General features: G+C 41.0%; 1 protein-coding gene across 1 annotated transcript in view; it reads right to left on the bottom strand.

Moving 5' to 3' along the window:
- Positions 1-23435, bottom strand: part of slain2 (SLAIN motif family, member 2) — a 72722-nt gene that overhangs the window by 12644 nt on the left and 36643 nt on the right. Inside the window, exons 5-7 of the mRNA XM_041192788.1 lie at positions 22316-22681; positions 14280-14423; positions 566-863 (exon numbers count right to left, since the gene is read on the bottom strand). Of these exons, the coding sequence (XP_041048722.1) occupies positions 566-863; positions 14280-14423; positions 22316-22681 (808 nt within the window). The remainder of the gene's footprint in view (positions 1-565; positions 864-14279; positions 14424-22315; positions 22682-23435) is intronic.

The following is a 23435-nucleotide window of genomic DNA, read 5'->3' as shown; positions in this document are numbered from 1 at the left end:
ATGCTACAATGCCACTAAGCCATCATAACTATGCATGTCTTTTGAATAAAAATCAGAAGCTGGAACCAAAGCCCTGTCTGATTTTCCTCTCTTCAGGACAAGAGCACAGGAGCTAATTGCTGCACCTCAGATGTCCCCATCTGAGCCTAGTTAACTTAGATTTGAATTGGGAGACTTTTGGTCTGTACGGCTCAAGCACACACTGCCAATTAAAATATAAGGGAAAGTGCTCAAACTGCTCCTAATTTGCTAATCACAAAAAATGCCAAAGATATTTGACAGCAGGCATCTATCATCTTAATCTCGTTTTTTTTTGGAGTGAATATTAAGAAAAATCCCAAATGACAGAGCTTTACGTTTCTATAACATCTGAAGTCTCTATTTTTAAAGTTTTGCAATAAACCGAACAGAGACACAAAATAAAGGAAAACTAATTCAATTATTCTATTTGAAATTATATCCATGGGTTTCCACATAACCTGTTGAAACGGTTCTCCTCGTTCCTCAATTAGCATTTTGAGAGATTTGGTTTTGTGTAAATTAAGGATTCTGCTGTTAAGCTTACCTTCTAACAGGCTGTACAAGCTTACTCCGAGGCACTGGTATTCCCCCTCCAGTAGAGGCACTAGGTCGCGGCAAGCCACTACGACTCCCTGCAACTTGTCCTTTATTAGGATTAATGCCACCTGCAGCAGTGTGACTTGGAGAACTGAGACATTGAACAGAGGGCCCTGATGCAGAACTATTGTGACTTGCTGCAGAATTTGTGGAAACAGGCCCTGGATTGGCCATTGCTTTCAGTGGCTGTCGGAGCGCCAATGGAGATGGTGTTGTAGGAAGTCTGAGCTTACTTGGAGAAGGTACTGCAAAAAAAAGAAAATGCTACATGTGGATCATTTTTTTTTGAATAATTCATGAGCACTCTACAACAATTTTGATATTATTACCCTTTTAATCAAATTTGACATGACTACTTTGAGGTTTTGAAACCTAAACTTGTGAAGAAACGACTTTTCTGAATCCATACACATTTTCAAACAGCAGAACCCTTACACAGAAAGGCAGCATTGAAATCAGTGTGGCTCTCCATACGTAATACAGTGATTGTACTCTGATAAAAGTGGTCAAATACAATCACACCTGGGTAACAGTTTCTAGCAAATGGTTCAAATATTTAGCCTATTTCCTATTGAATCTTAACAATTTTTAAGCCTGTTAATGTTTTTTGAATATTTCATTCAAATAAATTAATATCTGAAACCATTTATATCCCTATAATACAAAGGACTAAGGCATATATTTGGCCTGAGGAATATTTCAGAAGTCTCTCATGATGGTCATCCACAAAAACATTTATCATGAAAAAGGGAAACAGGCAGTTGCACCATTCACACGAACACAAATAAACACACACGAGAGAAACATTGATAACTTGAGAATTTTTCAAACGGCCAATGGAAATAACCAAAGCACAAGATTTCACTTAAGACCTTTACTGTAAAAAAAACTTAAAATCAACATCGATCAAACATTAATTAACAGATAACTGTACATCAAATTAAAGAAAAAGACAAGTTTCTTTAACTTTACATCACGCTTTGGGCACACATGCAGTGTCAAAAGGCAGTCCACAAGCTTCTCCCAACACTCTGGCCCAGCTCAATCACTCCTTGCTAAGCAAAGTTGAATCCTCCAGTGTTAGTCAACAATTGTTCCATTCTGCCCAAGTTTTCTGGATCGCATTATAACTAGCAAGGCACATCATGATGACTCCCCATTCCCCAAGTCTTCAACAAGCTTGTTTGTTCTATTCCCTTTCTTTTGAGCAGAAACTGAACCCTTAAATGCATCCTGCTTGGTCTTTTAACACAGTTTTCCATGCTTCTCCAGAGTGTGTGTTCTTGTCTTGACACCTCAATTGTTCTATAAGATTCTCTCCCCATGGCAGCCCGAGGTCTTTGAGCAGAGATATTTATCAGGAATTCACCATCCCTTTTTTGGAACTTTCTACTTTACTTCAAGTTAAAGGGGACAGTTAAAAACAATCCTGTAAAATTTCAGTGTTTGTGACTAGGTGGAATCTGTGGTTTCAAAGCTTGTATTTTTTGTGGCATACCCTAACCAAAAAAGGAAACCAAAAGATGGAAACTGGACCTTCTAGTTATAAGGAGACATAATGAAATGAACAGATTGGAAATCAAAACTTCTGAGGAGACAAACTGGTTAACCAAATAAAAAAAAGACACAGCCATCCAAGCTCCGCAGTTGTTGCTGATCCCAGTAGTTGGTTGTGTGCTGCTGTCTGCTGGGGATCAGGTTAATTCCTGGAAGAGGAGCTGAAATTCCTCATGATAGAGTTTTGAAGGACTTTGTGACTGAGATGACATACAGGCGAAGTGGACTGCTGAGCCAATTTGTAAGATGTGTTTTAGTTGCATCTGTCATCTAATGTGCAATTTAAAGTTAATCAACTTTATTTGTTAATTCATGTTTAACTTATGTTGATCCTGGTTTTGTGAATGGGTGACTACCCAAATCAGTATTTAGTGTTTGCTTTGACTCTGTAAAGTGAAAATAATTGTTTTAAACTGTGGAATTGTGGGACATCACTCAGTAAACAACTGGAATTTTGGATCTCCTCCAAAAAAAAAAAATTACTGGTCCCTACCATGATCATAACCCTTGCCTTCATCTTTTTAAAAAGAAAGTTTGCCGGCATAGCTTCCCCAATTTTTCTTCATTTTGGCTCATCAGCACATTAGTAGATGAGGAGAATGCACTCTAACCTTCAATCCATTTTTTTTTTTAAAAACTGCATCCCCTTCTGTATTTCATCTGGCTAATAACAAACACATTATTTGGTACTGCTGGACGGTTCAAGAATGAGCGCCTCATCTTTGTGCTCCGGCTCTACATTAACTCGAGGAGTTAAACACCAGGTTAGAACAATGCAGATAACAAGGCTCTTTGCTCATATTTTTCATAATTTTGTACCAAACGCATACCGCATGGGGACTGTTAAGTAGGTGAAACAGACAAAATCTGCAAACACCTGCAAACTGAAGTACAATACCATCACCCATTACGTTAATTGAACAGAAACTGGAAGCATTGAGTCTTAGGCCAAGGAATTAATGTTGCCAATTTTGAACAGTGCACACAAACTGTACTGATATTGCAGGTTTTAGCATTATAGAAAATACTTGGCAGTCATTTTTAAAATCAGGAAGATTAGTATACTACGTTGTTTTACTGTTCATAAATGTCTGTAAAACTGACCTTCCTGTAAACACATTTAATGAATGTTAAAATAAAATCCAGAGCTTCTTGTCTCCTGTCACTTACGTCAACTATACTCACTAAAAAAATCCTCTGCCCCATTTCAGCAACGTAAATATCTTGCCTGAACTATCTTCAGAAACAAATGCAGCAAAGCCATTATTGCCCCAACATTCTTTAAAAAATTCATTCACAGGATGTGGGTTTCGTTGGCTAGGCCAGCATTTATCGCCCATCTCTAGTTCCCCTTGAGAAGGTTGTGGTGAGCTGCCTTCTTGAATTGCTGCAGTCCATGTGGTGTAGGTACACCCACAGTGCAGTTAGCAAGGGAATATTCCACCTACGTCTGGAAATTCCTTGCTTGGTAAACGGACTGGAGAATCATCTTACCAGAGGCTTTAAATCTAAAAAGATATAGGTAGTCATAAGGAATGCATATTCAGAACCACGAGCTTTACTGATAATTTATTTTTAATCCTTTACAGCAGTTTGTTTTCCCATCGATTTGAATTATTTAATCCCTTTGTGTTGCCAAGGGCTTCTGTCAAACACATCTTCCCTTCACCCGCCCTGGCGGCATTCCGTAGGGATCGTTCCCTCCCGGGACACCCTGGTCCACTCCTCCATCACCCCTTACTCCTCAACCCCCTCCTATGGCACCTCCCCATGCCCATGCAAAAGATGCAACACTTGCCCCTTCACTTCCTCTCTCCTCACCGTCCAAGGGCCCAAACACTCCTTTCAAGTGAAGCAGCATTTCACTTGCATTTCCCCCAACTTAGTCTACTGCATTCGTTGCTCCCAATGCGGTCTCCTCTACATTAGAGAGACCAAACATAAACTGGGCGACCGCTTTGCAGAACACCTGCGGTCTGTCTGCAAGAATGACCCAAACCTCCCTGTCGCTTGCCATTTTAACACTCCACCCTGCTCTCTTGCCCACATGTCTGTCCTTGGCTTGCTGCATTGTTCCAGTGAAGCCCAACGCAAACTGGAGGAACAGCACCTCATCTTCTGACTAGGCACTTTACAGCCTTCCGGACTGAATATTGAATTCAACAACTTTAGATCTTGAAGTCCCTCCTCCATCCCCACCCCCTTTCTATTTCTTCCCCCTTCCTTTTGTTTTCTCCAATAATTTATATAGATTTTTCTTTTCCCACCTATTTCCATTATTTTTAAATCTTTTATGCCCCCCCACCCCCCCCAACTAGAGCTATACCTTGAGTGCCCTACCATCCATTCTTAATTAGCACATTCGTTTAGATAATATCACCAACTTCAACACCTTTGTGTTCTTTTGTCTGTGACATCTTTTGATTATCTGCTCCTATCACTGCTCGCTTGTCCCTACAACCACACCACCCCCCTCCACTACCCCCACCCCCCACCCCCACCCCCCAACCACCTTAAACCAGCTTATATTTCACCCCTCTCCTTGGATTCAACCAGTTCTGCTGAAGGGTCTTGAGGACTCGAAACGTCAACTCTTTTCTTCTCCGCCGATGCTGCCAGACCTGCTGAGTTTTTCCAGGTAATTCTGTTTTTGTTTTGGATTTCCAGCATCCGCAGTTTTTTGTTTTTACCTCTTTGTTTAATTGACTGCCACTGCTCTTCAAGAAATGCCTACCTTGAAGAAGTTTTGTTCGTCTCTGCGACAAGATTTCCGTATCTCTCTTTTGCTTTGCTCACCTTCATTGCTTTCCATTTCTCTCCTGGTGTTCACTAAAACCCGCTTCCACAGCCGTATCTCCTTTCTCAGTGACTGTCTCCGTCTCCGACTTACCCCACGTGGATTTCAACTGAAATTCCATCCCTCTTGTTTCGAACCCACCCAGGATTACAGGTGTCTCCGGGACATAAAACGTTTCTTGGACTGCTGTTCCCGTCACATTCTGAGATCCACACTCAGTGCCATGCGCCGCCATATGAACACACTCGACCTCTCCCTCCAGCAGCACCGCCGTACCCTTTTTCAAAGCTGCGCGTGCCCCCAGTTTCATTTTATTCTTCGTCTCATCCGACACCTCAACAAGAAACTTTTTCTCTTTCTCTTAAGTGCTAAGGAACGCAAGCTCCAACAACTCATCGACACCAACACCCATCTAGGATCCTCCACCCCTGCCTGTCCTTCCGTCCCCACCCTATCTTCCAATCCCAGCCCCAGCCGTGTATCCACTATACCCCGTGACCTTCCCCTCTCCAACGCTGAACGTTCAGTGCTCAGCAAAGGACTTAGTTTCATACCCTTACGCCCTCATCTCAATGAATTTCGATGCTGAACTCTTCTTCCGCCGTCTTCATCTCCGGGCTCACTTCTTTGGGCAGGAGTCCTCTCCCCGTTCAACGGATCCTTTTACCCACCTATAATATTCTCCCTCCACCTGGACCCCTCCCTCTGGATTCTTACCTTCTCTTGATCTTTTCATTGAGAACTGTCGGCGCGACATTATTCGTCTCAACTTCTCTGCTCCTCTCACCCATTCTAATCTGTCTCTCTCTGAACTTACTGCACTTCGTTCTATCAGGTCCAACCCCAACATTGTCATCAAACCCACTGACAAAGGTGGTGCTGTTGTTGTCTGGCGCACTGACCTCTACCTCGCAGACACTTCCTCCTACCTCTCCCTGGACCGTGACCCCACCACTGAACATCAAGCCATTGTTTCCAGGACTGTCACTGACCTCATCTCCTCCGGAGATCTTCCTCCCACAGCTTCCAACCTGATAGTCACCCAACCTCGGACAGCCCGCTTCTACCTCCTACCCAAAATCCACAAACAGAACTGTACTGGTAGACCGATTGTGTCAGCTTGCTCCTGCTCTACGGAACTCATTTCTCGTTATCTTGACTCCCTTCTCTCTTCCCTTGTCCAGTCCCTTCCCACCTACATCCGTGATTCCTCTGACACCTTACGTCACATCAACAATTTCCAGTTCCCTGGCCCCAACCGCTTCCTCTTCGCCATGGACGTCCAATCCCTCTACACCTCCATCCCCCACCAGGATGGTCTGAGGGCCCTTAGCTTCTTCCTCGAACAGAGGCCCGAACAATCCCCATCCACCACTACTCTCCTCCATCTGGCTGAAATTGTTCTCACACTGAACAATTTCTCCTTCAACTCCTCTCACTTCCTCCAAATAAAAGGTGTGGCTATGGGTACCCGCATGGGCCCCAGCTATGCCTGTCTCTTTATGGGGTATGTGGAACATTTCTTGTTCCAGTCCTACTCCGGCCCCCTTCCACAACTCTTTCTCCGGTACATCGATGATTACTTCGGTGCTGCTTCATGCTCTCGTCGGGACTTGGAAAAATTTTATTAATTTTGCTTCCAATCTCCACCCCTCCATCATTTTCACGTGGTCCATCTCTGACACTTCCCTTCCCTTCCTTGACCTCTCTGTCTCAATCTCTAGTGATAGACTGTCCACCAATATCCATTACAAACCTACCGACTCCAACAGCTACCTCGACTACAGCTCCTCACACCCCGCTTCTTGTAAGGACTCCATCCCATTCTCTCAGTTCCTTCGCCTCCGTCGCATCTGTTCTGATGATGCTACCTTCAAAAACAGTTCCTCTGACATGTCCTCCTTCTTCCTTAACCGAGGTTTTCCACCCACGGGCGTTGACAGGGCCCTCAACCGTGTCCGGCCCATCTCCCGCATTCCGCCCTCACGGCTTCTCCTCCCTCCCAGAAACATGATAGGGTCCCCCTTGTCCTCACTTATCACCCCACCAGCCTCCGCATTCAAAGGATCATCCTCCGCCATTTCCGCCAACTCCAGCATGATGCCACCACCAAACACATCTTCCCTTCACCCCCCCGGCGGCATTCCGTAGGGATCGTTCCCTCAGGGACACCCTGGTCCATTCCTCCATCACCCCTTACTCAACCCCCACCTATGGCACCTCCCAATGCCCACGCAAAAGATGCAACACCTGCCCCTTCACTTCCTCTCTCCTCACCGTCCAAGGGCCCAAACATTCCTTTCAAGTGAAGCAGCATTTCACTTGCATTTCCCCCAACTTAGTCTACTGCATTCGTTGCTCCCAATGTGGTCTCCTCTACATTGGAGACACCAAACGTAAACTGGGCGACCGCTTTGCAGAACACCTGCGGTCTGTCTGCAAGAATAACCCAAACCTCCCTGTCGCTTGCCATTTTAACACTTCACCCTGCTCTCTTGCCCACATGTCTGTCCTTGGCTTGCTGCATTGTTCCAGTGAAGCCCAACGCAAACTGGAGGAACAGCACCTCATCTTCCGACTAGGCACTTTACAGCCTTCCGGACTGAATATTGAATTCAACAACTTTAGATCTTGACCTCCCTCCTCCATCCCCACCCCCTTTCTGTTTCTTCCCTCTTCCTTTTGTTTTTTCCAATAATTTATATAGATTTTTCTTTTCCCACCTATTTCCATTATTTTTAAATCTTTTATGCCCCCCACCCCCCAAACTAGAGCTATACCTTGAGTGCCCTACCATCCATTCTTAATTAGCACCAACTTCAACACCTTTGTGTTCTTTTGTCTGTGACATCTTTTGATTATCTGCTCCTATCACTGCTTGCTTGTCCCCCCCACCCCAGCCCCAAACCACTTTAAACCAGCTTATATTTCTCCCCTCTCCTTGGATTCAACCAGTTCTGCTGAAAGGTCATGAGGACTTGAAACGTCAAATCTTTTATTCTCCGCTGATGCTGCCAGATCTGCTGAGATTTTCCAGGTAATTGTTTTTTTTTCTTCTGTTAAATAGTCTGAGAGAAGCCTTAATCAGTTTCCATCAATGCTGCTATCTGACTGATCCACACCATTGTTACATTAAAGCAGTTGAACCAATATTTGCATGAGGAAAGCAAGTTAGTTCAAATGCGATTCTGTATTCAGAAAAAAGGTTATCCTCTCACTTCTTCAGTTACAAAGCACTCAGATACTTGATAGTGGAATTACAACAATTTAGCCAAGGACAAAACAGCTGGCAACAGTGGCTGAGAGATCTCAAGTGAACTTGGCCCCATGTCACTGTTGCCACCTTCAGTCTTCCATGAAACTTGGGTCAGTTTGCCCCCAGGTAGCTCACCCATTTCCCACTACATCAGCAATGAAAACAAATAGTTCTACACAAAAATCAAATCTCCACAGTTGTGGCAGGGAATGCAATTATTGCAGTAATTGAACCATACGGCCACAATCTCACTTTTTGTATTTTACTGATAATTGATAGATCCTTTCTACAAATTAAATCTTAAAATTAAAAGTTGACAAAGCTCTAATATATCAAAAACTTAAATATTTTTAAGTTAAACCTGGGCCACCACTTAGGCATAGTACGAAAGATATTTTTTCACAAATATGTGGCAAAGCAAAATTTAAGCGGTCATAAATTAGTATTTAATTCCCCAAAGCGGCTCCTTATAGGAATCAAAGAATATCCTTTATTGCAACTCTAATCCACTGATTAAATGCCTGAATACTCACCTGACACCTGAAGGATCAAACAAAATTACAGAATGTTTTTGCAATTAACATTGCATTTCTGCTCAATCATTACTTGCTGCGTTTCAACAACATCACCCCTCCCCTCCGCCAGTCTTGACAGCAATGCATTTCATGAAGTATTTGATCATCTCAGTGTATAGTTATCTTTGCAATCACAATGGGTCCGGGCGGAGGAGAGGTTTTCCAATGAATAATTCAGTGTGTGTATATATATATATGAGATGTCAAACAAAAAATCAAGGATTGCAAACAGCTTTTTTATCGAGGTATGTATTACTGCAATTTCTTATCCCCCCAGTGACCCTCCTGAAGAGAACTACACCTATGAAACACACCCTGGCCCTCCCACTCTACCGTATCCCACTTTCCCCCCTCAGTTGACCCCCAGGACTCAACCATTGACTCAACAGATCCTGGCCTATAAAACACTCTGCCCTCCTTCCTTGGACACCCCACCCACTTCCAGCCTTCCAACCTTCATGTTTTCTACATCCCTTTGTGCCTTCCAACGCCACCGCCTCCCCCCCCCCCAACCTGCTTTGTGCATACTATCTCATGCATTGGTGTCTCCCTGCACCAGAGAGTGGTCTTCAGAATGGGGAAAGCATCGCTGAGTGTCCAGTAAGTCCTGGAAGTCTCCTTCATCAAGGAAGGAAGATTTGATGGGGGAAATAAGATTCTGGACTGTTGGCCTGATAACGAGCATTCATGAGATGCAAAGTGCATTCCCGATGTTAATCAGCGAGAAAGTCGACCCACCATTAACCCATGAAAACCAGGAGAACAAGATTCTGACCTAATTTCTGAATGTAGGCAAACTAATTTTTTAATTCTTCCCAAATCTTCTGCCCTTCCCCCTCACCATGATTGGGGATGATTCCTCCTATTTGTCAAGGCTGTCTATTTCTAACTTTGAAGTTTCACCTACTCCTGCTCTTTCCAGTGCTGATGAATCACTCATTCACAAAGTCACCTTCAGAGGCTAATTTGTCAATCTTCTTGCCAGGCAAGCCATATTCCATTACACATAAATGCCAATTCAACAAAAACTCTGCTATTCCACAATAGAACTTTCCCCCTGGTTTTCTTGCTACTTGTTGATCTTCATTGGCTTCACACCACTGTTCCCATACTGTCACAGATTTATATGCATAAATACTATTTGAAAAATGTAATGATCTAATCCTGGTTTCCTCATTCAGAGGGATTTGCTAAATAAGGGCAGAAATTTCTTACAATCTCCCCTAGAGGTCAGAGTTGGTGTTCAAGAGAGAGGCAGATAGATCTACAGAAGGAAATCTGCAACCTGCCAGTTTAACATTTTTTTAATTTATAATTTATGAATAATTTTACTGACAGCTATGTTGCTTGGTGACACTTGTTAAAAATATGGTAAGGCAGTGAAGCAATCAGTTATCTAAAGTGTTGGCTATTTCCCACATTTTTTCATTAGAAATAAACTATGTTCAAAAGAACAATTACAGCAGTTTATCTCCCTTGCTAGTTTGGCTCCATACAGTTTGTTATTCTGGGGTGTGTGAACATGGTAGTTCTGAGCTACAGGAAAACAAAAGCCATTTTTAAAAATAACCTCTGATAATTACCGCTCTATTAAAAGATAAAGGGACACATATGAAGAAATTTTTTTTTAAATGGAACAAGTTGTTGTGAGCTGTAACGCACTGCCTGAAAAATAACTTTCAAAAGGAAATCGAATGAATGCTTAAAAAGGAAAATATTTAAAGGCCTGAGGAGAGCAGGGGATGGGACTAATTGGATAGCTTTACAAAAGAGCCAGAACAGTCATGATGGACCGAATGGCTTTCTTCTGTGTTGTATCACACCATGAACCATACCATGGAAAAGGATATATTTTAGACACCAAGTGTCAGATATACCACAAATTCCTTTAACTCCTTAGTTCAGCTGTAAGAAAGGCAGCATCACAGACTTATTAAAATGGAAAATGGAGAGACAAACACTTCCACTTTCAAAGAGAAAGCTTCTCAGCCTTGTTTTCAAATCTCTCCACTGCCTTGCCCTTACTCTAATTCCCTCCAGCCCCACAACCCTCCTTGATCTCTGTGCTCCTCCATTTTTTGCCTTTTGAGCATTCCTAATTTTAATCATACCCTTGTTGGTGCCAAGACTATAAGCACTGGAATTCCCACCCTAAACCTATTTGTCTCTTTTCCTTGAGAAACTCCTTAAAGCTTGTCTCTTTGAATGTTAGGACTAAACTCGACTGTTGGCCATTAGTTTAAATAAGGATTTTCAAAGTCAGCCAATGAAAAGTTTATACATACAACAACAGATTAAGTAAAAAAAAACAGGTATTAGTATCTTATGCTAAATAAATCACTATGCCAAAACAAACCTGAGAGTATTCTTGATAGTAAAATAACATACATGCAGTCTTATAGCACATCATAGTTAAGTAGCTTTTGTTTGGGTAATAGAGGGCATGAATTTGCATTCTTATCCCTAAGGTATCTCTGTCACATCCAATTCACGGGTTTCTTTTTCATTTTCCCCATCTGAGGCTCCCAAAAATATAAATCCTCCCAAAAAGAAAAATACTATATTGGAAGAATAAACTTGTTAAAGTACCTAAGCGTGATTAACTTTAAACAGGCATGCTCTAATAATGTCTGGCAGGAAGATCTTTAAATACATCTGCTGACTAGCACCGAAAACTGCACACAGAGGGAATCATCTTTTTTTGAAGGCTGTCACTGCCTTGTCCTGTTGTTAAATGGCTCAGAACACACTCAGAAAAAAGGCAATTTAAAAAAAAGAACAATTTGGAGAGAGAGCAGTATGCATTAGTGGGTATGCTCCAAACAAAAAAAAAAATCTTCTTTGTAATCAGGCAAGCAATTCCCATGTAATTGTGGTTAAATTTTAAAAATAATAAAACACCACAAACTATAATGTGTGCAGAAAAAATTCTAGCAATACATGATTCTGACAGACTTTCAGCATACTCTGGAAGGGAAATATAAAACATGAATGGCAAACATCTTTATACTCACCATTTGTGACATTTTATTTTTATCTAGTAAAGACTGCTTTGGTCCTTGATAAACCAATGAGGCGTATAGTCTCAAAATACCCTTTTTAATTATTGGTTATTACTCTGCTCATATACACAGAATTCTCAATAATTTAACTCCTAATTAATTCAGTAATTTTACTTACCAATGGCACATTCTCTACATATATTGACACTCTGTAAAGGAGATTATTGGGTCAGATTGCAAAAATCTGTAGAATGAGGTAAAGTGCTGATAAACTTGATCCCAAAATTTATGACAAATTCTATGCTTACTGATAAATTCTTCAACAGGAAGGGCTGAGAATTACTCTGCCTCCACTTAATTGCGCAGGGATTCTCTGCTGGGACAGCAACCAACTATTCTTACCTGACACTTTTCAAAATTGAAATGAGTTAAAGTGCCACTGATTGAGGCATGAGATGTTGATTGCAAGATTAGACAGTGAATGGAATAGCTAGCACTGTCCCACACAGCCAGTGAGAAAAAAAAGCACAGGATCATCAATTCAAACAATTAAAAATTTATCACTGCACCCAGGAAGGCAAGAGCAATCCACATTGCTATTTAGATAGTGTGGAATTAAAAAATAGAAGAACAGCTTTAAATCAGGATCCAAGAACAAAAACAATGTAGATTGAATGCAGTGGATTAATGGAGATGCTCACAATGAAGTCCAAGGATGCTGTCAACTGAAAACTATTCAAGTCACCTTCCCATCCTGAAATTTAGGACTAAACCCAACTGTTGGCCATTGATTTAAACAAAGATTTTCAAAGTGGGCTGATGAAAAGCTTACACATATAACTAAAAAGTGGATTTGTTTAAAACAAAAACAGGAATTAGTATCTTACACTAAATAGCTCACGAAATCAAAACAAGCCTCAGTAATCTTGTTACTATAATTAAATAGAATTTAAAATCACAGAAATAGGCCATTCAACCCAACAAGTCTATGCTGGTGTTTTATGCTCCACACAAATCTCCTGCCAAACTACTTCATCTCACGCTAACATATCCTTATATTCCTTTCTCTCCCTCACCCATCTCATCCTTAACTGTGTTTATAACATCCACCTCAACCTATTCACGTGGTGGCGAATTCCACATTCTCACTGCTCTCAAGGAAAGAAATTTCTCCTGAATTCCTTACTGTTTGTGTTAATGACCACTTTACATTTATGGCCCTTCGTCAGAGCTCTGAAGTCATCATATGGGCTTGAAACTTTAACTCTCTCATCCACAGATGCTGCCAGACCTGCTCAGTTTTTCCAGCATTTTCTGTTTTTATTGCAGATTTCCCAGTATCTGCAGTATTTTGCTTTTATTATAGTTATGACCCCTAGTTTTGGACTCTAATCTATTAAATGTCTTTATAATTTTAAAGGCCACTAACAGAATTTTTTTCTAGAGAAAAGGAACCTAGCCTTTTCGGCGTTTATTATGTAGTTGCATATATGGTACAGATAATTATATAATCTCAGTTCTGGTATCATCTTTATAAAATCAATTTTTTTTTTTACTGCTTCTCCAGTGCTTATATATTCTTTTCACAAAATTGAGAACAGATCTGTGTAAAAGACTCAAGTGTGTGGATAACTTAAGGATCTTAAGTTTAATTCTCTGCTTTTGAACAATATTCCTCTAGAAATGAACCAGAGGCTGTTAGCACTTTTTATAACCTCGATAACTTGTTTGTTACTTGGAACATTTGAGAATCTCTACCCTAGAACCCTTTATGCTTCTACTTCATTTAGACTCTTATTTTCCTAGGACCAGGTGGCCTCTTTGCTCTTTCTACCGATATGCACCACTTCACACATCTATACTGAAGTTAATTTACCATTTACATGCCTATTATGCTTTTATTATATTTATGACCCCTAGTTTTGGACTATAATCTATCAAATGTCTTTATAATTTTAAGGACCACCAACAGACTTTTTTTCTAGAGAAAAGGAACCTAGCCTTTTCAGCGTTTATTATGTAGTTGCATATAGGGTACAGATAATTATATAATCTCGGTTCTGGTATCATCTTTATAATTTTTTTTTTTTACAGCTTCTCCAGTGTTGTTAAGCTGTTAAGTCATTTTGTACATTGTTGCAGTCTTCGTCAGTATTGACTATATCCTCCAGTTTGGCTACGTCTGCAATTTTGATACTGTCCTTCTGATTCCTGAGTCCCAATCATTTATATAAAAGGTGAACAATCATGGTCCCAGCACCAAACCGTGCGGAATACCACTACTTTTGCTAGTCTATCTTTAATCCCTGCTGTCCAGTTTCTGTTTTATGGCAGTTTGCTATTCATTCTGCTACTTGTTTCTTGACTTCACAAGCTCTGACCTTATTCAATGAGTCTACTATGCAGTACCTTGTTGAAGGTCTTTTGAAACTCCATGTATAAACTTGTTTGTTTAGACTTTAATACAGACTTACTCGCTGAAGCTTGTTGCTGAATTCGGGGTATTCCCCCATTTGGCACTTGTAAATTTGAGTCACAACTTCTACTGTTTTTAACAGATTCTGATGACTGTACATTAGAAGTCCTGAATAGATTTGGAAGACTACGTCTCAACTTTTCTAGAACAGAAACAAAGACAAAATGACAAAAATTAGCCACTTACAAAAATCAAGTCTGCAGTCTTAACACATCAAGTGAACTATCGGAAAGGATTTTTCCTTACTTATAAAACATTAAATCATAATGTTAACAGAACATGCACTTGCTTTAAGAAAAGCAGCAGCAATTCTTTCATTGCAAAAGACAAAGAAACCTCAATTATTTTTATCCTAAATTCAAACTGAACAAATAATCTCAGTCACACTACTTTCATCACTATCAATGTTAATTTAGTGACCGTTTTGCAATTCAAGGTACAAAAATTGCTCTTACTGAAGAAAAATTGAATAGAATGCACAATTCAGGTTTTTAACTGATTGAAAAGAAAATGTAAATAAAAGCTGACTCTTTACTCAGAACTAGTGTATGCATTTACAATTAATTCAAGCTGAAAACCGATTAGAAAGATTTTTTCCCTTCATTGTAGTGGGCATTTGGAACAATCTTCCTGTGAAAGAAATGAGGGTGTACTGATTAATTTGATTTTAAAAAACTGGAGGTTTTAGAATTATAGGAATTAGTATGCAGGATCATAAGAAATAGGAATAGGCCATTCAGCCCATCAAGCCTTATCTGCCATTCAATATCATGAATGAATGATTGTGGCCTCAACTCTAATTTCCTGCCACGACCATAAACTCGACTCCATGGTAGACCAAAAATTTGTCCAACTTAGCCCTTGAATATATTCAATTACCTGGCTTCCTCTGCTCTCTGCAGAGGAGAATTCCAAAGGCCAATGACCCTCAGGAGAAATTCCTCATTACCATCTTAAGTGGGAGGCCCCTTCTTTTTAAAATTGTGCCCCATAGTTCTAGATTCCCTCACAAAAGGGAACCATCTCAGCAGCTACCCTATCAAGCCCTCTCAATCTTATGCTTCAATAAGATCATCTCTCATTCTTCTTAAGTCCAATGTGTTTAGGCTGAACCTGCTCAATGTTTCCTCGTAAGACAACCACTTCATCCCAGGAATCAGCCTAGTGAACCTTATCTGAACTTCTTTCAATGCACGTACATCCCTCCTTCAGTAAGGAGATCCAAACTGCGCACAGTACTCTAGGTGTGTTCTCACCAATGCTCTGTACAGATGTGGCAAGACTTCCCTGCTTTTATACTCCATCCCCCTTGCAATAAAGGCCAACATTCCATTTGCCTTCCTAATTACCTGCTAGGCCTACATGCTAGCTTTGTTATTCATGTACAAGGCACCCAGATTCCTCTGTACCACCGAGTTCCGCAATCTCTCTATTTAAGTAGTACACTGCTTTTCTATTCTTCATGCAAAAGCGGATAGCCTCACATTTTCCCACATCATACTCCGCCTGCCAAATTTCTATCCACTCACTTAACCCAACTATATCCCTTTGCAGATTATTTGTACACTCTTCACAACTGACTTTCCCAAGATCACAAGAAATAAGAGTAGGTCATTTGGCACATCAAGCCTGCCTACCTTCATGTTGTCAACAAATCTGACTACGATACAATCAATCCCTTCATCCAAGTTATTAATATAGATTGTAAGTAGCTGAGGGCCCAGCAGTGAACCCTGCAGTAGTTAGATGCCAACTTGAAAATGACCCATTTATCCAGACTGTTTCCTGTTAGTTAGCCAGTCCTCTATCTATGCTAATATATCTGTCCCAATACCATGAACTCTTATCTTGTGCAGTAACCTTTTTAAGTGGCACCTTATCGAAAGCCTTTTAGAAATCCAAATGCACTACAGCAACCAGTATCTACCCTGCTTATTACATCCTCAAAGAACTCAAAATAGAAATTTGTCAAACACCAATTTCTACTTCATAATATATAGGCAGAGTCAGCACGATTTTATGATTTTTTAAGTGTCCTGCCTCCTTAATAATGGATACTAGCATTTTCCCAATAACAGATTTTAGGATAACTTTTTTGTTATATATTTGTTCATGGGATGTGAGCATCACTGGCTGGGCCAGCATTTATTGCCTCTCTCTAATTGTCCTTGAGAAGGTGGTAGCAAGCTGCAGTCCATGTGGTGTAGGTACATCCAGTGCTGTTAAGGAGTTCCAGGAATTTGATCAAGCAATAGTGAAGGAATAGCCTTATTTTTTCCAAATCAGAATGGTGAGTGGCTTGGAGGGGAATTTCCAGGTAGTGGTGCTCCCATCTGTCTGCTGCCCTTGTCCTTCTGTGCAGAGTATCTTGTACACACTACTGCCACTATGTGTCAGTGCTGAAGAGAGTGAATGTTTGTGGATGGGGTCCCGTCAAGCAGGCTGGATGATGTCAAGCTTAAGTGTTGTTGGAGCTGAATTCATCCAGGCAAATGAAAAGTATTCCATCACACTCCTGACTTGTGCCTTTTAGATGTCAGACAGGCTTTGAGGAGTCAGGAGGTGAGTTACTCACTGCAGGAATCCTAACCTCTGACCTGCTCCTTGTAGCCACAGTATTTATATGGCTAGTCTAGTTCAGTTTCTGGTCAATGGTAACCCCCAAGATGATGATAGTAGGGGATTCAGCAATGGTAATGCCATTGAATGTCAAGGGCTGATGGCTGGATTCTCTCTTATTGGAGATGGTCATTGCCTGATACTTGTGTGGCACGAATGTTGCTTGCCACTTGTCAGCCCAAGCCTGGATATTGTCTAGGTCATGCTACATTTGGATATGGACTGCTTCAGTATCTGATGAGTTTCTAATGGTGTTGAATATTGTGCAATCATCAGCGAACATCCCCACTTCTGACCTTATGATGGAAGGTAGGTCATTGATGAAACAGCTGAAGATGGCTAGGCATAGGACACTGATCTGAAGGTCCCCTGCAGTGATGTATTGGAGCTGAGATGACTGATCTCCAACAACTACAACCATCTTCCTTCATGCTGGGTATGACTCCAACCAGCAGAGAGTTTTCCCCAAATCCCACTGACTCCAGTTTTGCTAGAGCTCCTTGATGTCATGGGCAGCCACTCTCACTTGACCTTGAGTTCAGCTCTTTTGTCCATGTTTGAACCAAGGCTGTAATGGGATCAGGATCTGAGTGGCCCTGGCAGAACCAAAACTGGGCATCAGTGAGAAGGCTATTGCTAAGCAAGTGCCACTTTACAGTATTGCTGATGACCCCTTTCATCACTTTATTAATAGAGAATAGACTGATGAGACAGTAATTGGTTGGGTTGGTTTTGTCCTGCTTTTTGTTTACAGGATATCCCTGCTATGCCCTGACCCACCAGAGGAGTACTGATTCATCAGGTGAGGAGGAATGGTATGTGGTAATCGGCAGAAGATTTCCTTGGGCATGTTTGACCTAGTGCCATGAGACGTCATAGGGTCCAGAGTGAATGTTGAGGGCTCGCAGGGCAACTCCCTCCTGACTGTATACCATTGTGCCACCACCTTTGCTGGATCTGTCATGCTAGTGAGGTGCTAAGTTTAAGGTACAAGTGAATAGGTTAGATCCAACATTGGCATTTTTAGAGGTTGTTTGAATTTCAAAGGGGAATCTGAGTTGACAAGGAAAATGTTTGCTTCTTGCAGGAGTCCAAAGGTATATAGAGTAGAGATATATCTTTATTGACCCAAAAGCAAAGGCAAGTTGAAAACATGAAAGATCTTATATTTGGAAGGGTTTGAGTTTCAAAGTGTTGAGAACAAAGGGGCTGAGATGAAATAGCTGTTAAGCTGGAGATGGCTGGAGCTGTCTGAGCTGTTGAGAAGTCCTGGGCTGCAGCGAGCAGTTTTATTCTGAAGTGGATTCCACAGAGAGTGGATGAGGGTAAAGGTCATGTGGTACACCTTTAATGAAGCTACAACAGTTTGCCTTGAGTGATATTACTGGATTTTTCATATTTAAATATCTAGATGGGAATGTTGCCTGGAAAGTGTTTCCTTTTGGGTTTGACAAAGCTTTTGGAGGAATATTTTGAGAGACCAACCTTAATTTCGCAACTATAATCTTGTGTGCTTAAGTTTTTTTATTTTGTTAATAAAACTTTTACTTTTCAAAAACCCAAGTGTTACTGAACCTCCAACTTTGGAGATCGGTGCGTTGTCTTTTCGTTACCATAATACTTGGCCCATAAGCCAAGTTTCCCTCTGGGATTTGGTTTGCGCAGCAATTAACACTGGTGTGGTCATAACAGTAGTCTGGGCTACCACCAATCTTTGAAGCATTGTAAGTCATTTTTTCATTTTGATATTCTCCTCAATTTCCTCAGTTAATCATGGATAGGCTCGAGAAATAAAGTGCATCCTTCTCCTATAGAATACATTTTTGTTCAGAGTTATGGAATATCTCCTTAAACATCTACAACTGCTTCTCTAATGTCTCGCCTTTTAACCTATTTTCCCACTCCATTTTAGCCAACTGTCTTCATACCCTTGCAGTTGCCTTTAAGACTAGTTTCAGCTTCACATATCTCACCCTCAAACAGGATGCGAAATTCTATCATGTCATGAACAGTCTCAGCTGGAGGATCCTTTATTAATCCTGCTTCATTACACATTGCAAGGTCTAAAATGGCCTGTTCCCCGGTTGGTTCCAGAACATATTTCTCAGAAACTATCCTGAATACACTGTATGAACTCATCCTGGAGGCTAACTTTACCAATTTCATTAGTTTAATATATAAGATCAAATCTCCCACCATTATTGCAGTACTTTTCATACAAGCCCACCTCTGTCCTACAGTGTAGTGACTGCCAGGGGTTCCATAAACTACTCTCACTTGTGACTTCTTTCCTTTTCCATTTCTTAGCTCCACTCAAACTGATTTTACATCTTCATCCTCTGAACCAAGATCATTCCTCACTACTGTACTGATCTTATCCTTTAACTTAAGCTACCCCACCTCCTTTCTTCTAGTACTACAAAATGTCAAATACCTTTGAATATTCAGGTGGCAGCCGTGATCACTTAAAAAAAAACTTTCATGGGATGCGGGTGTCACCGGCAAGGCCAGCATTTGTTGCCCACTCCTACTTGCCCTTGAATGGAGTGGCTTGCTAAGCCATTTCAGAGGTCAGTTTAGAGTCAACCATGTTGCTGTGGGTCTGGAGTTACATGTAGGCCAGGATGGGTAAGGATGGCAGATTTCCATTCCAAAGGGGACCAGCTGGCTTTTACAACAATTGATGATGGTTGTCAATTTAAATTCCACCAGCTGCTGTGGTGGGACTTGTCCCCAAAGCATTAGCCTGGGCCTCTCTCTAATGATATTACCACTGTCTCCCCAATAATGTCTCTGTAATGGCCATATCATATTCATTTTTTTCCACTGATTTTATCAATTCATCCATCTTGTTATGAATGCTGCGTGCAATCAGATAGAGCGTCTCTAATTCTGCCTTTTTATCATTTTTCCCCACTCTGACCTTATTTGCTCCCTTATACACTCTGTTCCTGTCATACTCTGGTTATTATTACCTGTATTGCTACCCTGCACCAATGCCTTGTCCTTCCTCTGACTTTCCAAATCTTCACCACATACTATTTAGTTTAAAGCCCTGTCTACAGCCCTAGGTGTATGACTTGCCAGGTTATTCATCCGATGGTACAGCTTCAACTTTCCCAAGTACTGGTGCCAGTGCCTCAGGAATCAAAATCCATTTCTTCCACAACACTATTTGAGCCTTATAATTCAACCCTGATCTTAGTTATCCTATGCCAATTTGTTTGTAGTTCAGGTACTAATCCAGTTTTATTATGTTTGTGACTCTGCTTATAGACCCTAGCTGCTCATACTCCTTCAGCAGAATTGGTTCTTAGCCTATGCTGTTGGTACCCCATGTGGGCCATAGCACTCCAAGTTCACCTCCTGCTCTAGGTGATGTCCTTAATGCTGGTACCAGGCAGGCAACACAGCCTTTTGGACTCGCGCTCTGGGTTGCAGAGAACAGTATCTATCCTACTAACCATGCTGATGCCTCCTACAGCTACATTCATTTTACTGCTCCATTTGAAAGGTTGCCTGCGCCATGGTGCCGTGGTCAGTTTGCTCATCTTTTCTGCAGTCCCTACTCTTGTCTACTCAAATTGCAAGAACAGCAAACCTGTTTGACAACCCGCAAGGACTGAGGCTCCGCCACTGTTGCCTTCTGGATCCCAATACTTGCTTCTTATTCCATTCACAGCCTCTTGTCCCTGAAAATGGATCAAATGTGAAGTACCTAGCCTAAGGGGTGTGACTGTCCTGGAGCAAAGGTAATTACCCTGATGCATCAGTGTTCAAAGCTTGGACTCCAGCTCATCAACTCTGAGTTGAAGTTCTTTGAGCTGCAAACATTTACTGCAGATAAAGTTGCTATGGATCACACATGGTGTCCACCAGCTATGACATGCCACAGCTGCAACATCACCTGCCCTGTCATCTCTACTCTGTTTCTTTTTAAGATCTACTCTGTTTTTATCTGACCAATTAGCTAAGGTTTAGAAATATCATTCAATGATTAGCCAATAGTTATACTGGTTTAACTAATAATGCCATAAATTTATTACAATACTTATAGTTCCCCAGTATCAGTTAAAACTACTGCTCCAGGCTTCAACTCTCAGGTATTGCCAACTCCAGTTTTCTTTCCAGGATCACTCCTTTTTGTGCCAGATCAGAAAAGCACCACCTCATTGCACCAAATTTGTACAATTTTTAAAAATTCATTCATGGATGTGGGCGCCACTGGCTAGGCCATCTAATCAAGGGCAATTAAGAGCCAATCACATTGCTGTGGAGTCACATGCAGGTCAGGATTTCCTTCCCTAAAGGACATTAGTGAACCTTTTGGGTTTTTACAACAATTGACAATGGTTTAATGGTCATCATTGGACTTTTAATTCCAAATTTTTATTGAATTCAAATTCCACCATCTGCCATGGGTCCCCAGAGCATTGCCCTGGGTATCTGGATTACTAGTCCAGCAACAATACCACTGTGCCATGTCCTCACCTAACAATTAACATATGCCCAGAGTTAAGCACTTAGCCTCACTGCACTCAGTCTTGAGCTAGAGTTTATACTTAAGTGTGCTAGCAAGACCTCCTGTATTTATACTAGCTGAAATTCCAGTTAGCAAGTCAGGTGCTAATGGTTAGGGAACCAGTTCGAACTAGTTACCTAATAAACTAACTGTCTCTCAAACAGGGAGTTTATCACTGTACAGACCAAGATAATCTAATAACATATATACTTATGCTATCAATAATACTGGGGAGTAGGGAGGTTAAAAATGCCATCATATTTCACAGATTAAGTAGTCACCCAGATCTCTTCAGTTAAAATCAAAATTGCAGAACCGAAATTGATGCTTTTTTTTTATAAAGGTAATTCTATTAATGGATATGGAGCCAAGTAAGGCAGTTAATTAAGAGTTAAGATACAGAATAGCTATGATCTAACTGAATGGCAGAACAGGCTCAAGGTGCTGAATGGCCTACCTCTGTTCCTATGCTCCACAATTTTCCTTCAGAAGGAAAATTTCACACAGTATGAGAGAAACATATTTGATAGGCTGAAAGGGCCCGTCAATTTTTTCTCTGTCCAATCAAACTCCATGTTAAGTCAGTTCTTTGTTTTTCATTACTTTCACAAGTACAAGTGCACTGGGGAAGCAATGGCCAGTATTTCTACCATAACATTTTAATAATAAAACCCAGGAAGCTATGACATAACCAGGCTTTTTGATGTAATATGTTACTACTGAATACTGATATGCAAAGCTGATAAAACGTTTGCTTCTGCAGAAAGTTCATGTCATTCAAGTATGAGATTTAGATTTTATTACAGATGTTATTATTATTGAATGCAGCAGTTATATCATAAATAATTTAGAATTTATGACTAAGTTCAGTACCACTACAGCCAGTTACTTACCTTCATTTTTTACAATATTACACTGGAGGTCTGTAGCATGGCCTTGCAGGGAGAGACGAGGCTGTTGCAGACGGCTAATCATGGGCTGTGGCGAGACAGATGCTCTCCCATAATCCAGACTCCGAGCAGGAGAGCGTGAACGTGGCGAGTTCCTAGGAGAGTGTCTTGGTGAAGCTCGAGGGGTGTGCCGTGGAGATGGAGTGAATCGGTTCAGGGTGGGATGCAGAGCATGGGGAACACATTCCTCTTCATCTTCTAAACTTTGAACATCAAACTCCTGATCACTGAATGTACCTCGTCTCAGTGAGTGGCAGGAAGAACCTGAACTACGCCTCGAGGTAGTGGCTTCATATTCCTGTCTGAGGCCTAGGGACACAAGTAGAAATACAAGGTATAACTAAATTATTACATAACGAGGATGAATAGAACATGAAACGCTGTCTAATACTACATTTCTGAAAATTGAACAGTACTATGGAAATTTTCTCAAAGTATATGTGAATGCTGCTTTAATTTACTAGACCATACTACTTCAATTAATGCAAGAAGTAAAAGAACAGCATTAACTAAAGAATTACCAAAGCATTATTGCAGCATGATCCGATTACATTTCTACATGGATTGAGGAACACAGATTAGGAAAATAAACTAATTTAAAATAATCCATTTTAAATTCACCCAAGAACCAGTGATAATAAGTGATCTGAGTTACAACGGTCAGAGTTTGCAGTAGAATAAAGTTTTGTTCTGACAATTTCAGTGATTTGCTAATCTAATTTGCAGTTCCTCAAAATAGATCAAAGCCCTGTTCTGTGCAAAACTTTTCTTAGTTACTTCAAGAATTGACTATTCCAACATACTCCTGGTCAGACTCATCATCTACCTTCCAAGAAATTGAGCCCAAATCAAAACTCTGCTGTCCATGTCCCAACTCCTAACTTGCTCCAAGTTCCATTCACCCACCACTTCTGTGCTCACTGACCTACACTGGCTCCCAGTCCAGCAACACCTCAATTTTAAAATTCTCATCAGTGTTTTCAAATCCCTCTATAAGCTCTTCCCTCATCTCCAACCTCCCCCAGCCCTACAACCTTCCTCAGCTGCATCCCCCCCAATTCTG

This window comes from Carcharodon carcharias, chromosome 1 (assembly GCF_017639515.1).
Source record: "Carcharodon carcharias isolate sCarCar2 chromosome 1, sCarCar2.pri, whole genome shotgun sequence".
Taxonomy (NCBI): domain Eukaryota; kingdom Metazoa; phylum Chordata; class Chondrichthyes; order Lamniformes; family Lamnidae; genus Carcharodon; species Carcharodon carcharias.
This window is presented reverse-complemented; position numbering and strand designations above follow the sequence as displayed.